At 45.1% G+C, this 16,648-nt stretch overlaps 2 protein-coding genes across 23 annotated transcripts in view; one reads left to right on the forward strand and one right to left on the reverse strand.

Annotated features, from left to right (window-relative positions):
- Positions 1-5,719, reverse strand: part of ERC1 (ELKS/RAB6-interacting/CAST family member 1) — a 273,756-nt gene extending 268,037 nt beyond the window's left edge. For 15 of the 21 annotated variants that reach the window (XR_014936211.1, XR_014936209.1, XR_014936216.1 and 12 more), the window contains exon 1: positions 5,675-5,719. The gene's annotated coding sequence lies outside the window, so the exon portion shown is untranslated. Of the gene's footprint in view, positions 1-5,505 lie in introns of all 21 variants that reach the window. The other 6 variants (XM_085521050.1, XM_015865503.3, XM_015865484.3 and 3 more) reach the window with 2 other exon arrangements.
- Positions 5,720-5,858: 139 nt separating this feature from the next.
- Positions 5,859-15,937, forward strand: RAD52 (RAD52 DNA repair protein). Of its 2 annotated transcripts, none has more exons than XM_015865621.3 (12): positions 5,859-5,925; positions 6,658-6,746; positions 7,744-7,845; positions 8,341-8,434; positions 8,822-8,889; positions 9,147-9,265; positions 9,370-9,445; positions 11,686-11,882; positions 12,577-12,713; positions 13,316-13,396; positions 13,889-14,134; positions 14,665-15,937. In XM_015865621.3, exons 1-12 carry the CDS (start codon positions 5,916-5,918, stop codon positions 14,724-14,726), a joined length of 1,281 nt encoding a protein of 426 aa, XP_015721107.2. In that variant the 5' UTR covers positions 5,859-5,915; the 3' UTR covers positions 14,727-15,937. The 2 variants fall into 2 exon arrangements, with proteins under 2 accessions (XP_015721107.2, XP_015721110.2); XM_015865624.3 differs by having other exon boundaries at positions 14,668-15,937.
- The last annotated feature ends 711 nt before the right edge of the window (positions 15,938-16,648 follow it).

The raw sequence follows: 16,648 nt of genomic DNA on the forward strand, positions 1-16,648 counted from the left end.
TAGATTTAGACCAGATATCAAGAAGAAATTATTTACAGTGAGAGTGGTGAGGCACTGGTACTGGTTGCCCAGAGAGGCTGTGGATGTCCCCTCACTGGAAACATTCACAGTCAGGCTGGATGGGGCTTTGAGCAACCTGGTCTAGAAGGAGATGTCCCTGCCTATAGCAGGAGGATTGGAACTGGATGATCTTAAAGGTCCCTTCCAACTCAAACCATTCTGTGAGTCTAGTTTCAGATAGGAAGTTTTTTCTATGTCAACCACATGCAAAACAGCACAGAAGTATAAACTACTCAACAAAGTCTGCAGTGTTTCAGCGGAGTAACTTCAATAACCAAGAAGCTGTGCTCCAGTCTAGAAGAAAAACACTTTTTTTCCGAAGAGAAAAGCTATTTCAGACTAATCTCAGTGGTTTAAACACCAAAATGCTAAAAATGCTGCTGTGGCATCCATTGAGAACTCAAAACAATTAGACATTGCCGAGACACTACGTAAATTCTATTCAACTGAGAGCTTGTGTTCACAAGGATTCTCACGAGAATTAACCCAAATCAAAACACTTAACTCATCTGCTAGAAACTCACCTCAATAAATCACTGCCAACACTCATTCACTTCAACAGCTTTCAGTAAGTTTTAACTCAAAAACAAAAGATTACACGTTTTATTCCATTTCGTTAAAGCACTTTCCCCTCTGAAAGCATTAAGTTTAAACGACGCTAAGAACACAATAAGGCTGTATGCAGAAGTATCACCTAGTAAGTGCTTAAGGACACGCAAGAAGCACACAGTCACGAAGCCAGTTTCAGTATTTTCACCGACACAGAAGCCTGTCACAGTTGAAGGGAAAAAGTCACGCGGCGAGATAAATCATTTTTACTGCTCCTTCGGGATTGTTTTCCAGCTGTATTCATCACTGGCCTTTTCATTTTAGTGCTGTTAGGAATCCGGCAGCAGACGCAGATATTAAGACAATTCACTCTAGGAAAACCATCTTTCATCCTGGAAATAGCAAAGTGAAACAAGTGACAGAAACGTCGCTTCTTGTCTTCAATCAGCAAGATGAAAGTTCTAACTTCTTTCCAGTAATGCAAGCAGAATTACATGGAAGACTTCTTTCATATAGCAGCATAAGCAGAAAAGCTACAGTTCTTCAATGTTCCGAGCCACACACTAACATTTTGCTAGGAGTCTCAGAAGTGCAGCTTCTTATCTTCCCAAAGTCCAAAATAACACTATTTATTTTCTTCCTCTGCTACGATTCTAAATTTACTCACAGCTAAACCATCTCTTTACCTTACGGGACAGTTAAAACCACAGGGAACAGTGTCAAACTGTGACCTGAACGCACTGACCATTCTGGCTTTGCAAATTGGTTTTAAAAACCTTCAGTCTTCTCTGTCAATACAAGAAGCCTTCCCTGTGATTATGAGGAAGAATTATAAGCTGTAGGTGTTTAAAGAATTAATAATAGAAAAAGCCATCTTAAAGCACAGTGATGCCTCCTGTGTCAACCAGCAGTCATACGCTTAGTCCAGAAGAATGAACTGCCCAGTAGCACCGATCCATATCTGCATTAGAAGAGCTTTGAACATCAGCTCTACAGCAGCAACAAAATCAGTCTTTACAAGAGAAATCTTCACCTGATACTGCAGCGTAGCAGAAACATTGAGCTTCATTTACAGGGGTATTCGTTTTTCGTAATTCATATCCTAATAGTTAATCAAGACTGACTGGATTATGCAGAGGGACCTGGACTTTCTTGTACAAATGCCAGGGTTGAAATGACTTTTTTATAAAGAATGTGGAGTATCTGTCATCTTGTTTGACTTGCAGGCCTGGAAGGTATTAGTTTTATCTATCTGCTACATTTGACTTTTAGCTTTGGGAGGTTAAAAAGCTCGCCAGTTTTCAAGGCAAATTAGTGACTGCTACACAGAAAAAGGGCAGAAGAAAGTTTATCTTGGAAATTGTTTTCAAGCCACTCAATGCTGAATACACAGCAATGAACCCATGGAATTCAGACTTGTTTATCCATATAAAATAATCTTTATCCTCATGGCCTGAACGGCAAGAAAGCAAAAGCAATTAATGAAACTAAGACAGAAAGAAGACCAAAAAAGTAACTGTTCATGTTATGTTTGACTCTCATTCCTAGATAGTGGATGTCAAAGCACCAACATCTGTTTATGTCCATGCCTGTTTATAGTTATTTGTTAAGTTTACCAACTTGAACACCTGTCAAGCTGACTGAAGGTAACACTGCCCTTGTTCTGTCCCAATAGACATAAGATGGATGCTTTATCCCCCACCTCTCTGTAGACAGAGAAGTCTTCCTGAAAGAAAAAAACCTCAAAAGTCACTGAGAATGTGGATGTGACATTTTGGAAGCTGTGTCATATTAAAAGCAGGCATCCATGAACTCTGACCCTGGCATTCTAAGGAAAAATCTCAACAGCCATTTATTAAAGAAGGGTTTTATTTCTAAACAGAAATTGACGCTCCTGTTCCAAGCTTTCCAAATTTGGAAAGTGAGCATTAGTGGTATGCATGCACTTTAAACCACCACACAACACAGAAGCATTCTCATTATCTGTCCTTTATAGATTTCGTTCTGTTTCCCATTCTTCTCCTGCATTCTTAGAAGATGTAACAGATTTAACATGAACCAGAACTACTCACCAGCTTCCTAGGATACTTATGCCTCTCTCAAGCATAAAATTCCTTGCACGAGATCTACTTGCTCCCCAGGCAAGATAGGAGTAGAATGACAAAACACGCTCTGCTCCATAGCAGCTTGTTTGCAAAAGAGGTTTCAACTGACATCAGGTTTTGTTTCTTATAATTCCAATAATTACTGGATATAATAAAGGCACGAAGGGGTATACATTCACCACCACAGTTTCATTCCTTTATATCACTGACTTTGTTACAAGGTGGCAGGCACACGGAAACATCGTGAATCATCCTTAACTGCACCCTCAAATCATCAACCATTTGGGTTTACCAGAGGTAGGCGGGACCCAAGGGTCCCTTCCACATACATACACATGGGCTTGGTGGGCACATCAGGGTTTGCGTTGGGCAATGAATGGGAGCTGACTCCTCTAAATGGAAAGCAAACACAAGACCGAACCAACATTTGGCACGTGGTGTTTTTTTCCTTTATAAAAAAAGACGCAAATAAAAGCAGCAGAAATCACAACATGCACCTAAATTTGGTAGTGACAGAACAGCTCCCATTAAAATAACTATTGCTCTTTAAATTACACAGAAGGTTGAAGACCTGCAGACATCAGTTGGCTGTCAGTGAATGGCTGAAGACTTTGTAGCCTGACTTTTAGAGTGCAGTACATAAATACCGTGTGCTTAGTATAGGGCTGTTTCTCCCTTTCCCCCAGGCAGCATGTGACCAACAACCCACTTCCCAGTAGCACAATCAGGAAGATACACAACCCTAAGAGTGATAAAGGTGCTTCAGAAGCCCAGAAGTACATAGAAACACTAATGAATCTGCTCAGGCAGACAGCCTCAGCTCACCACAGGTAACATCACTGCGCCTGATGCGGTGTGCTCCTTCACTGAAGTAGCAAACATCCCCTTTCTTGAACCAGGTGCTCCTCACCTGAGTGCTCTGACAGTAGGGTAAGAGCCCAACCTCGTAGACCAGGTAAGTACAGTAGGGTAGAGCCAGACCTTGTAGACCTATTAGCAGTTTCCAAAGGGCTTTGCCAACGTAGCAAACAACGCAAGAGATGCATTTTGGAGAACACATTCAAAATAGTTTGATAACGGGGAAGGGTGAGGGGACAAAAAGTGTTATCATCCAGATAACACAAAGCCAAACAGGAAAAACCGCTAACAGCCTTAAGAGTGATTTCATTACAGTTACATTGGTTTGCTGGGCAATGTGGAAAAGTTCAAACTATACCAAATATTATGACAAACTCATGTTTTAGCCAGCAGATCCAGACCTGTTTCTAGCTGCAGCTCCCTCCCCTTACAGCTTGATGGACTCAGACAATTCTGTATTTCTGGGTGATGGAGTGAAATCAGAAACCTGACTATTCAGGGAACTGCTGTTCTGTGCTGAAGTACTGAAGTTCAGTTTCCAGGACTGAAATATATTCAGGACAGCGATCTCACTTACTTAATAATTAGTGGTTTAATCCCAAAACCTCATTATCGATAAAAAATGATTATTGCTTTACCAACTCCTCTCACAACAGCACAAGACAAGGTGACAATTTTTCTCTTCTAATCTTGTTTGAAGGGTGCTGACTCATATGCGACCCTGAACTGGGGCACAAATCTCAGCTTTATCGGCCTTGAACACAAGATACCAAAACCTTCACAGTGTCAGGTTGTGGGCTGCAGGAGCTCAGGAGAAGATATATGTTCCTGCTGTCGATGCAGTACCCTCTGGGAGAAAAGGAGGGCAGGCAGATGGTGGAGGTTACTGTTCAGACATCCAAACTGGGTTGGCCATCTTAATACAATCAGAACCCTGCAGCCAAACTGGACAACTTTTTCCAGTTACAACCTGTTGGTTTGGAGGCAATGTATTTATTATTCAGTGACAATCACCCCACCTACCTTCACATGCCCCCCCTGCCCTGGAACAAGCTTCAATAAGATGTAAAACACTGTTCTCCTCACCCATTCTATTTCTAGGAATCTGCCTTTATTCTCTCATCTTTTACGCTCCTGCTTCTCCCTTAGCTCCGCAGACATTTCTTTCTGCTTTCCCGTCTCTTAAACCTCCCCATTTCCATCAGGGTTTTACCCAGAACATTTCACACCCCATCACCACGAACCACAACACGGGCTTCCAACTCGCACGTTAAACCCCAAGCAAAAGGCATTGTGCGCCTTCATTGCTGAGGTTTAAGGTTCACGTCAGGAACGAGACAGATGTGGAAAGCCAGCAGCTCCCGACACGCGCTTCAGGATGGCTGCAGATGCAGAAACAAAGCATGATGTCAACTGACACTCGGCGCTGTAGTAGGTTCCGTGGGATGAACGCGGCATGCCCAGAGGTGGGGCGGAAATCACAGCTCGCTTTGCTCGGGGCAGAAAGGCGGCCGGCACCATTACCTTGCTGATGGCACCGAGACAATGAAGGCGGACGCTTGGCGAGGGCACGCTGACCAAGTAGGGGCGGATCACGATCGCAAGGAAGAGAAGCGGAGCCCCACGGCCGCCCCACAACCACCCCCCTCCCTGAGCACCACCCGGCGGGACGCGCCCCACTCCCATCCGACCGGGCAGCGGGGGCAGCCGGGCCCGGGGGTGCTGCTGCCGCCGCCCAACACAGCACGACACAGCACAGCACAGCACGGCACGGCACAGCCCAACCCAGCACGGCACAGCACAGCACAGCCCCGGGCGGTGACAGCGCGCTCGAGGCCCACGGAGCGGCGAGGCCCCGCACCCCTCATCCGCCCCCCCAGCCTTTCCCCCGGCCCTGCCGCCCCGCAGCCCCCGGGGAGGGAACCGGACCCACCTGAGCGGCTCCCGCCGGCCACCAGGCCCCGCCGCAGCCCCTGCCCAGCCCGGCGGCCGCCCGCAGCTACCGGCTCCCGCAGGCCCCGCCCCGCTCCTGGCTCCCCCCAGCGGCCGCCGAGCGGCGCCGTCCCCTCCCGCGGCCCCCATTGCCCAGCGGGGCCCCTCACCTGCCCGTCAGCGCCGCGACCAGCTCGCTCGCCTCCTCCTCTCCCTCCCCCCCGCGTCCCCTCACGGCCGCGCGGCGCCCCGCCTCCCCCAGCCGGCCTGCCCTGCCCTGCCCTCCCCTCCGTCTCCGCCCGCGGGATGTTTGTCCCTCTCTCTCGCCGTAGCCTCGCCCGCTTCCACCGCCCCATTGCGTGCGCGGGAGCTGCGAACGGCGGCGGAGGAGGAGGAGGGTGTGCGGCCTGGATGCATCCAGGTATGGCGTCCAGAGCCCCTGTCGGTGGGGCCGTACGAGTTCATTCCTTTGAGCGTTTAAAGGTAGATGGAGAGTAGGGCGTTTGTATTGCTAATGTGTCAGCGCTGCCCTGTGGCTCTTCACCTGCAAACAGCTGGTTGTTATTATCTATCCCAGCGTTAACGTTTGAGGCGAGTTAAGTGAGGAACCAGCCTTCATGGCATCATCCGGCTCGTTCTCACCAGCTGTAGAATAAATAGTGACTCAGGATGTAAAGCAGCACAGCCGAGTCACCATCGGGTACGTGTTGGGTGCTGACTTAGAAAAGGGTGCCATCTACTGAGTTATTGGCACAGCATTCATGGGTATCTACAAGGAATAAAAACACATCATTTTTACCCGCTCAATACTTAGAATAACGATTTACAACATGTTATTTGTTGTCTCTGTTCTTATACAAGAGCAGAACAGCACATCTGCCTTTGGGATGGAGCTGATTGTCATTTCTGCTCGTTTCTGTCTATTGCACAGTATAATGTTTTTAAGAAGAATTTGAGCTGCTGTAAAACAGCATCAGAAAACAAATCTCCAGCTGGTCCACAGACATACGCACAGAAGTATGAATGGTATCACTGTATTGTCCAATATATTGCAGTATATTGTTATACTTAGTGTTCAGTAGACTATTGTGATGTGTTTTCTTATGGACAGTTGACTCTTATTTTCAGTAATGGTATTTTCTTTGGTCTTTAGGGATGCCTGCAAGGCAAGGGAAGGACAGTGAAAGCCATGTCAGCAGCAGCAGTACCAGCAGCAGCAGTTCAGTTGCTTGTTTCGGACAGGTCAGTTCCCTTTGCCTGAGAAATAGAAGTTCCATTCTTGCACTACTGGAAATCTCCTTCGCATATCTGCGCATTGTAAAGATGGATACAGTTAGGCTAGAGTCATAGAGCGCTGATGTAATACTGGAGTTATCTGAAGGACCTTCCCTGCAGTAGGGGAATATGCTGTACACTCCTCAGTAATTATCTAATTAGATTCATCACCCTGGCTGTTGTCCTGATGGAATGTGGTGATAAACTTTGGTTTCGTTTGAGTTTTTAAAGACTTTTCTTGTGAAATATTACATATTAGTTTTGAGAGATCAGATATAAATGTGAATGTGTATTCCTGGCAAGTTTGACTAGGATTATGATTGCATTAAGATTTCACTAGGATACTACCAGACCTGCCTCATTTAACTTCTTTTATGTAAATGATGGTTATGAGAAATGGAAAACATTTTCTAGAGCTTAATGATGAATAGAATCATAATTGGTTGGAAAAGACCTCTAGGTCTGGTCCAGCCATCCACCAGTCACCAATGTCTCCTGCTAAACCACGTCCCTAAGTACTACATCTACCCTTTCCTTAAACACTTCTTGGTTCACACACTGCTGGCTCATGTTCAGCTGAGTGTCAACCAACACCCCCACATCCTTTTCCTCCATACAGCATTCCATCCGCTCTGCCCCAACCTGTAGCATTGTGTGGGGTTGTTGTGACCAAAGTGCAGGTCTCAACACTTGGTCTTGTTGAACTTCACCCCATTAGCCTCAGCCCACTGATCCAACATGTTCAGATCTCTCTTTAGGGCTTTCCTAACCTCAGGCAGATTGATATTTCTCCCTAACTTGGTGTTGTCTGCATATTTAGTGAGGGTACATTCAGTTCTCTCATCCAAATCATCATTAAAGATATCAAGGACAGGGAAAATGGGTTTATGAAGTAATATTAGGAGAGGAGGGATAGCTAATATGGAAAGAATGAGAAATTTTGTTTTACTTTGTTTCCATCCAGTATCAATATACAGCAAATGAATATCAAGCCATCCAACATGCTCTTCGTCAGAAACTGGGCCCAGAATATATCAGCAGTCGGCAAGCTGGAGGAGGACAAAAGGTACGAATAGATACATAGATGAATAGATACATAGATGAATAGATACATAGATGAATAGATACATAGATGCATAGATGTTTTAACTTGCATTTTTTTCCCCTCAAGAGAATTATTAAAATAATAATAATCCTTATTTTTTAAAATTATGTTCTTATGGAAAAGCCACTTAAGTTTTCAGTGGTTCATCCTACTTGTGGAAGGAACATTGAGATGTTTTTCTTCTTCTAGAACTGGAGTATATGAATCATGATGTGACATTAGCTCAGTTTTACTTCTTTATTGCCTGCTAGCTCTGCTCCCCTTAATTCTGGCATATTCATTCAGTTACCCCCATCACAGTTGTCAGCAGATGGTGAACCTAAATCTGCATCATCATTCAATTATCTTGAATTTAGCCAGGTTTCCTCAGGGCAAGATAATCTATGTAATCTTTCTTTAAAGTAAAGAGTGTGTGTGTGTATGTGTATATACATACGTGTATGTTTCTCTTCTCAGGTCTGCTACATTGAAGGTCACAAGGTAATCAGTCTGGCCAATGAGATGTTTGGCTTCAACGGCTGGGCTCATTCAGTCACTCAACAGAATGTTGGTAAGTCTCTGATTGGCATAAAATAAGTCTGTCCACATTTTACACTATGATGACTTGAAGGAAAAGTTTCTCAAAAAGGTTCCGGACTGAGAGTCATGGATTAAGCCTTGTGCAATGTTTCCCAAATCAGAGGCTTCTGATAGATAATAGGAAATAAGTTGCTTTTATAGCCAGTTGAGGTTCTTTTCCATTGTTATTTCCATAAGCTGATAGTTTAAATCTTTACTTCCAGCTGAAAAAGAATTGTTACTCTTTAAACACATCTAAGATATGTATCTGAATGAGGAGTAATGTTTACAACTCTAATTTCTTTCATACGTAAGAAACTGATCTGGGTGGATCAGAAGTCTTTTGTGTTATTTAGGATGCTCCATTTTATCCCCTCAGACTTTGTTGATCTCAACAACGGCAGGTTCTATGTGGGGGTCTGTGCGTTTGTGAAAGTCCAGCTTAAGGTAAGTGGATTTTTAGTTTCCTCTGTCTGTAGCTGAGCAATTGCATAAAGCTGGGAATGAAAGTACATAGGCCAGACTGTAGTTCTCAGGAGTAATGCACTACACCAGAGAACATAGTGGAGTCTAAAACATTGACCTTGCTACAAAGCATCCAGCTAAGAGCAAGTTAACAGGCTTAGGAAAGCACAGCATCTAGCAAGGAATGCTTTATGTGCAGAATCTCCTTTATACTTAATGCTTTCAAAATCTTACTGCAGGATGGCTCTTACCATGAAGATGTGGGCTATGGAGTCAGTGAAGGCTTGAAGTCCAAGGCCTTGTCCTTAGAAAAGGCAAGAAAGGAGGCAGTGACAGATGGACTGAAGAGGGCACTCAAGTAAGTGAAGATCAGTGTTTGTGTGAAGATCAGTACTTGTACACTCTCAGAAGTGAATTGGGAGCTGTTATTTTCAGTCACAATGAGCTCTCCTTGTTTCTTAGGTGCTTTGGAAATGCTCTTGGGAACTGCATCCTAGACAAAGACTACCTACAAGCAGTTAATAAGCTTCCACGTCAGGTACAGTACGTGGTGTTTCAGAGCAAGGACTGCTAGATGTTGATTGTTCCTGGTCCTTCATGTTAAAAGGAATGTAAATAATGATACAAATTTATCTTAGCCCCAAATATTTCCTGCTATCAGACCTGCTGCATTTGCCTGCTGGTTTGATTGCATGAGCTGTCCGTTACTGAGTTCTATGCCAGCACTTTACTACAACTACTCTAATGTTTTAACTGTTTTCAGTAGGCAAGATTACTATGGTGAGACAGCTGAAGAAACAGTATTCTACTCAAGATGCTGTGTGACATTTAGTGTCATGCCAAGTCTTTCTATTCAGTGCCAGCGATGCGTACAGTTACATCTGTGCTCATAAGAGGTTAAATGCTACCCCACGAAGATTAGCTGTTTAAACTAGCTTTTTCTAGGTGCTGTTTTCTATACATTCTGTGAAACCAGGAGCATTTCATTTAATCCTGAGGACTCTCAAGCTGGAAGCCAAGGTCAGGCATACTGGGCAGCAGGAGGAAAATTCTCTAGATTTTAGGGAGCTCTGGCAGAAAACAAGGTGTTCTTCTGTAAGAAACTTCTTCCAATAAAGTTTAACATGCATAGCCCAGCATGTTCTGGAAACAGTACCAGATGGATCACATCCCAAAGCTGGCTGTTGTAGTTAAAACATAAGAATAAGCAAAATCCATACAGGAACAAAATCAGTGCGTGCATTGATAGTTGCTTTGTCCTTTTACTAAAATCAGCATTCAGACTCTACAAAGCCCCAGTCACATCACCAGCTGTGATTCTCATTCTCAGCCTGGTCATTCTAATAAGGTTTGCATTGTGCCTTTTATTTCACCCTTTGGATGTCTGTTCATTGCACTTTTTAGAATAGATATGATACTGAGTAGGTATTCTATAGCAATGTTTTTGTACTGAGGTCTAAAGAAAAGTTAAACTCAAAAGGTGATCTCAGCTTTCAATTAAGCCACTCCTTCCCAAAAGAACACTGCAATATAAGAGATGCATCTGTATTACAAAGGAGGAATCTAAGCTTTTAGATCAAACCCAAAAAAGTTATGGCTGTTGCCAGTCCCCCCCAAGGCAAAAGAGGTAAATGGTATTTTGTTTGCTTGCTACATTAGGAGCATCCAGGAGGACCTGCAAACATCCTCTGCTTGGCTTCAAAATGTGTTGGTACCTGAAATTTACAGCTGTATGACGAGAGCAGGATGTGTTAGACTTGGCTGCTGGAGGGAATACATCTAGCAAAATCTACACTTTATTTGTTTTAAACACTTGATAGTCCACTGTGTAGCAAATAGTGGCTCTTGAGTATAGGAAGAGTTAGTTTGTACAGCTGACGTGTACTTGAACACTTTCCCTACCATCACTGTGGTTCTTTCCATTACTGAACAGAAATAGGCTGTGTTACTCCTTGCCTTGCTTCTCAGCCTCCTTTAGGCTTAGCTTTAGGTTCCACCGTGCAAGGGAGAGTTGCAGTTACTTTTCCCTCTGAAGTCCTAGGTTCAAACAGCGAACCTTCAGAGTTAACAAGCACTGTGAAGAAATGTCTCTTTCAGGGTTCTCTGGTCCAGAAAAAGACAAGAAATTGTGCTGCACGTCCCACTGGTAACAACAGCACTGTAAGCCTGTTCTTTCAGAGCTATCACAAAGTAGGCTTTGATGTAACACAGCAGTCTTTGTAGTATTAAAGGTGCCCAGGCTGTTGGTCATAATTTTGTTAGCTCCTGATGAGTGCCAGCTGGGGGCAGTAGGCTGCTAGGCAGTAACCTACCTCACACACTGAGGAAAAAGGGAGCCTTTTGCTGCTGCTGATCCATGTTGTTCCACAGGAAAGTTGCCTTTGTCGTACTGGGATTTACTCAGCTCTGCTAGTCAGCTTGGAGCTATACCATGGCGCTGGGTAGCTTACTAGCTTGGAAGGAGGGACTGTTCTGAAGGGACATCTCACCAAGTCAAGATGACAGAGATCTCTGCCTTGCCAGGGTCATCTATTAGAGGCGCTGCCATATATAAAATCACAGAGCACAGTATGGAGAGACACAGGATATCTTCCCTAAAGAACACAACTACTGAACTGACACAAAGTGATGAACTAGATAAACTAAAATGCATTTTAGTTTCTAAACTTCTCTGCTTAGAGTGAACAAACAAGATTTTCTAACAGAACCACATAGGAAAGACCTCTGCATATTTCATGAAGGGAATTTCTGAATGTGTTTTCTTTTTTCCTTTACCAGATCCCCCCTGGGTTAGATTTGGTGAAAACAAAAAGACAGGACTATGAGCCTGAAATAGAGAAAGCAAGGTATGACGGCTGTTTGGAAAGGCAGAACCCAGGATGGAGACAACAGTATGAAATGGCACCAACTTGTAAGCCTGGTCACACAGAGGCTTCTGGAGTGACAGAAGATCAGAAGCAGCCAAGCAGTTCTGGGTATGTTCATAGAATCATAGAATCACTTAGGTTGGAAAAGACCTCAAAGATTATCAAGACCAACCACAACCTAACCATACTACCCTAACTAACAACCCTCTGCTAAATGATGTCCCTGAGCACCACATCCAAACAGTTTTTAAACACATCCAGGGATGGTGACTCAACCACCTCCCTGGGGAGTCTATTCCAGTGCTTAACTACCCTTTCTGCAAAGAAGTTTTTCCTGATATCCAACCTAAACTTACGTTGGTGCAACTTGAGGCCATTTCTCCTCGTCCTGTCACCAGTGAGAAGAGACCAGCCCTGCTTCTTGCTGTAAGCACCTTTCAGATACTGGAAGAGAGCAGTAAGGTCTCCCCTCAGCCTCCCCAGACTAAACAGCCCCAGCTCCCTCAGCCTCTCCTCATAGGACATATTCTCCAAGCCCTTCAAAAGCTTTGTTGCCCTTCTTTGAACCTGCTTCAGCATCTCCATGCCCTTTCTGTGCTGAGGCGCCCAAAACTGAGCACAGTACTTGAGGAAGTTAGAAGTTACCGTCCCCTTTGAAGCATGTGAACAGTCCAAATTGAAAGATGCCATACAGTATTGGTTTAGAGGACTTTTCTTGCAGTTATTATATTATAGTATGAATGTTTCTTCATAAAATAGAGTTACTGAACTCCTGTTTTGTCTTTACCCGGGGTTGGGGCAGAAATACCGATTCCCCAGCTGTTGAATTTGATGCCACGTACCAGCGGAAACTGCGACAAAAGCAGCTGCAGCAACAGTTCCGGGAACAGATGGAGAAGAGACATCAGGTTGCAGAAGTTACTCTCAGCAGCAAACAGGGTAAGATGGGCCATTAGAAGCTGACAGTTTTAATGGTAGCTGCTGGCAGACAAGTGTTACTCTCAGTATGGGAGCCTGATCAGTTTCTTTTGTTTTATACTGTGCTATTAAACTCCTTTGAGACCGAAGAAAGGAAGATCCTCACACTCCTGTCCCTACATTCTTACAGCGGCTCTAAAACCACATCACTAAAACTGCAGCTTTCCAACCACGCCAAAGCTTTGTGCAGTGCAGCCACTGTCACCTGTACCATTACTGTGCTGCATCAGAGCTGAGGCTGCAGTGCTTCACTGAAGTGGCTGCAGGCAAGCAGACATTGCATGAGCTGCTGGTAGGTTACTTTTCACTTGTGGGAAGTCTGGACAGATGTGTGGTAAGCAGGAACATGGGGATGGGGTAAAAGCATTGATAGTATTGCAGTTGCTCTCACTAGTCATCAGCAGCATCCATACTATTGTATATACTACTTCCAAAATCTAAGCAGCTGTGGAAAAGGGGGTACCTGGGAGCAGTCACTTCAGACTCATGGTCTGTCTGCTAAGCAGGAACAGAAGAGTTCTGTATTTCAGACTTTAATCTCTTCTTGTGTTACCTCTGTACAGCAACAGCCAATCCTCCCGTAAAACACAGCACTCCGGCAGCAGCACAACAGGAGCTGGCAATCGAAGAAGAGTTCTTTGCAGGTCAGCCAAGAGTAAAGAACAGCAGCATATTAAATCGTTGGTATTTAGATTAATTCTTCAACGTGTAATGGTAGAAGTTGTGAAGAGGTTGGAGTACAAGTGGGAGTCTGACCTTAGCAGTACTAACCTTGCTTGAATGGCAGGAAAACAATGTTAGAACATGCAATAGATGAGATGTCCATCAGTATGTGAAGTGTTACCCCATGCTGTTCAGTAGAGCACTGGTAGACATATTTGGCAATTTCTTCTTTTCTGGTGACACTTCACAAAAACAGAACATGGGTGGGGAGGGAAAGTGCCTTTTCTTAACGCAGCTCCAGCTATTTGGGTCACACAACGCAGTGCATGGACCTTGCTGAAGTTCATTTTCTGCTTTTGCACTGACATGAAAGATACCTTACAGTTTAACTCCTATAGTGGCCACCGCTGTAGGAAAAGTGTGGGCTGGTCCTGGAGTTCCTCTTGGTTCCATCATCTTTTCATCTGTTCTAGATGATCTTGAACTTTGGGACATTTCCTTGGAGACAACCGACCTTAACAAGTTGATGTGTCACAAAGCAGCAGGCCCAGCAGCGGCACAGCAGCCCCCTGAGACGCCCCATGGATGTCACCAGATGACAACTCGTAACAGGACGCCTCAGAGAACGCATCATCACAAACCTTCTGCCAGGTTTGCACAGTTGCAGCCATCTGCTGCTCTTGCAAGCAACAGCTACGGTGCCAACCAACACACACCAGGTATGCGCTGTGATAAATGACTGAGTTCTTTCTTTCTCAACAGTGGCTTTTGGCTTGGAAAGCTTTGCTGTCAGATTAGTAATCTGGAGTGGGGAGAAACATCCCTTTTTTTGTGTGGAGTGCTGTGATAGCGGGACAGGACAACTCTTTCCATCCAACTGTCTTCTCAGGGAAGAGCTAAAAAATAATTCAATGAGTACTTTTAGAAGCAAATCACAGAATGGCCCAGGTTGGAAGGGACCTCAAGGATCATGAATCTCCATCCCACCCTGCTGCAGGCAGGGCTGCCAACCTCCACATTTAATACTAGACCAGGCTGCCCAGGGCCCCATCCAACCTGGCCTTGAACACCTCCAGGGATGGGGCATCCGCAAGCTCTCTGGGCAGCTGTTCCAGCACTTCAACACTCTCACAGTAAAGAACTTCCCTCCTTCAACTTAAAACTGTTTCCTCTTGTCTTGCTGTTATCCACTCTTCCAAAGAAAAGCTTTAAGGAACTTCCCTTTCTCACTCTCTGTCTCCCTGTGCAGCAGAGCGCAGCCCTCACAGGAGAAGTCAAAGCTGGAAGAAACGGAGGCTGGAACCTACATAGGACACACAGCGGCATCATTACCTACATGCTGGATTACATCATAAGACTGCAGTTGGCTGCTCAAAGTACGTGAGGAAGCTGCATCTATTAATAGATTGTCCTTAAGCAACACAGAATAGCCAGAGAGGCACAGCCAGCAAGAACTGTGTGTGCTTTGGGGTTATTATAATGTCCAGACTTTTTTTTTTTCTATAAACACACAATCATTTGTGCCCCTGCACAACCCGTGGCTGTTTTGCTAAGAATTTGCCTGAAAATTATAGCATAAGTAAACCTTCCAACGAGATGCCACAGCTGCTTTCCTGCTCAGCGTCGCATTTTGGCATGCAGAAAAGTTTTCCCCAATAAAAAGAGGACAGGGTGGGCTCCAGGCCCAGGAAAGCAACCAACTGCTGTGTCCCATTCCCTCAGGCTGTTTGCAGCTGTGGCAGCCTCTGCCTCTCACATGCAGCCCAGCTGCCTGCCCAGAGGCTGCACAAGGAGGGGCAGAGCATCGCCCTGACACAGCTCTGCCTCAGCTCACCCCTCAAGCCCACACAGCACCAGGGCGGGAACACACAGGGACTGCTACTGAGGAGTACATACAGCATCTAAGCACTTGTTTGGACCCTTTATGAAATGAATGAGAGCCCCTTTTTTTACCTGTAGTGTTTTAAATAAGCTTTTACTCCTTTTTAACACAGGAATAAACACTAAATTTGGACAGGCAAACCACTTGTTATTTGTACCTTCTTCCTATTCACTTCCACAAGCTCAGAGCAAAGCAACAGCTATTCCTTGTAGTAATAAGCTCAATGGAAGACCTTCCAAGCCGCGTTTAGGCAGTACCAGCTTGAAAGGCCCTGCTGTGGTGAGGCAACAGTTCTGCTGGGCAGCTGTTGGATCTCTCCCTCTCCTGGTGAAGGGGCTCAGCTTTGCAGCCCCTGCTGCCTCAGGCAGGTGCTGGGCACCACCAGCAGAGCGGTGGCAGCGCCCTCCGTGCCTGAAGCAGCCTGAGCTGTGCAGGGCTCGAGAGGGGAAGTTGGTTCTGTGTTACACAGCAGCAGCAGCAGGATGGTGCAGCATTGCTGGAAGGGGGAGCTGAAACCAGGAAAACTGACATCAATTTTGACTAATCCAACTATGTCAGACTTGAAAAAGGACCTTATTTCTGTGCTTTGCCATTACTGGTCTATTATCCAGATGAGTTTCATAAAGCAATCAAAATGTTACATAGGAGCTTCTATGAAGCGTTTATTCCTGTCCCTCCTACTTTACCTTTGCCACTTATCAGTCCTTTCTTCTTAAGCAGCCGCTATTACCCACTCACCTCTCAAACAGGACAAACAAGGACAGATGTCACTAACCAAAAGACAGGACAGGTGAAATGAACTGTCATAGATCCTACCTAGGAAACAGTTTCAGACCTCAGCAATATTGGTTTCTTTCCAAGTCAGCGCTGAGTGAGCTCACAGCAGCTCAGGAAAGAAATACCAACCACAGGTCTGAGTCACGCGCCCAGTGGTGAAATAAGACACCTGTAAGGAAGGGAATGTGCAGAAGGGAATGTGCAGATGCACCATTGCTGTGTTCAGCAAAGCCCCTCCCAGCTCTTAGTACAGAAAAACCTGAAGGTCTCCAACAACTCCACCAGCTTTCTTGACAGTGTAACGGTGCAAAGAGGGAGACGCCTCCTGCAGGGGGGGCACTGCCAGATGCCTCTTGGATGGCTCCTTTTTAAAATGAAGCAGTAATGTTCACATACAGAGCTTTTCCTTTAAGGACTGGAGCAGCGTGACTCATAACAGAAGCCGTTCTTAAAATGGAAAGAAATGCAGCAGTAAGTAGTGTTTAGAAATACCAAATGATTCCTGCGAGCCGACGGCTGCTTGAGAACGGCACTGTGTAGTTCCCCTCTTACACTGCGCTGGTAGAGTTGCAAG

The sequence above is a fragment of the Coturnix japonica genome, chromosome 1, assembly GCF_054131305.1.
Source record: "Coturnix japonica strain WE chromosome 1, WE-NBRP24, whole genome shotgun sequence".
In the NCBI taxonomy this organism is placed as follows: Eukaryota; Metazoa; Chordata; class Aves; order Galliformes; family Phasianidae; genus Coturnix; species Coturnix japonica.

Excerpts from the sequence above, each read along its gene's own strand:
- RAD52 (XM_015865621.3), top strand. Across the intron at positions 8,890-9,146 it reads TTGTGAAAGTCCAGCTTAAG|GATGGCTCTTACCATGAAGA; the intron begins GTAAGTGGATTT and ends ATCTTACTGCAG. Across the intron at positions 14,135-14,664 it reads TGCCAACCAACACACACCAG|CAGAGCGCAGCCCTCACAGG; the intron begins GTATGCGCTGTG and ends CTCCCTGTGCAG.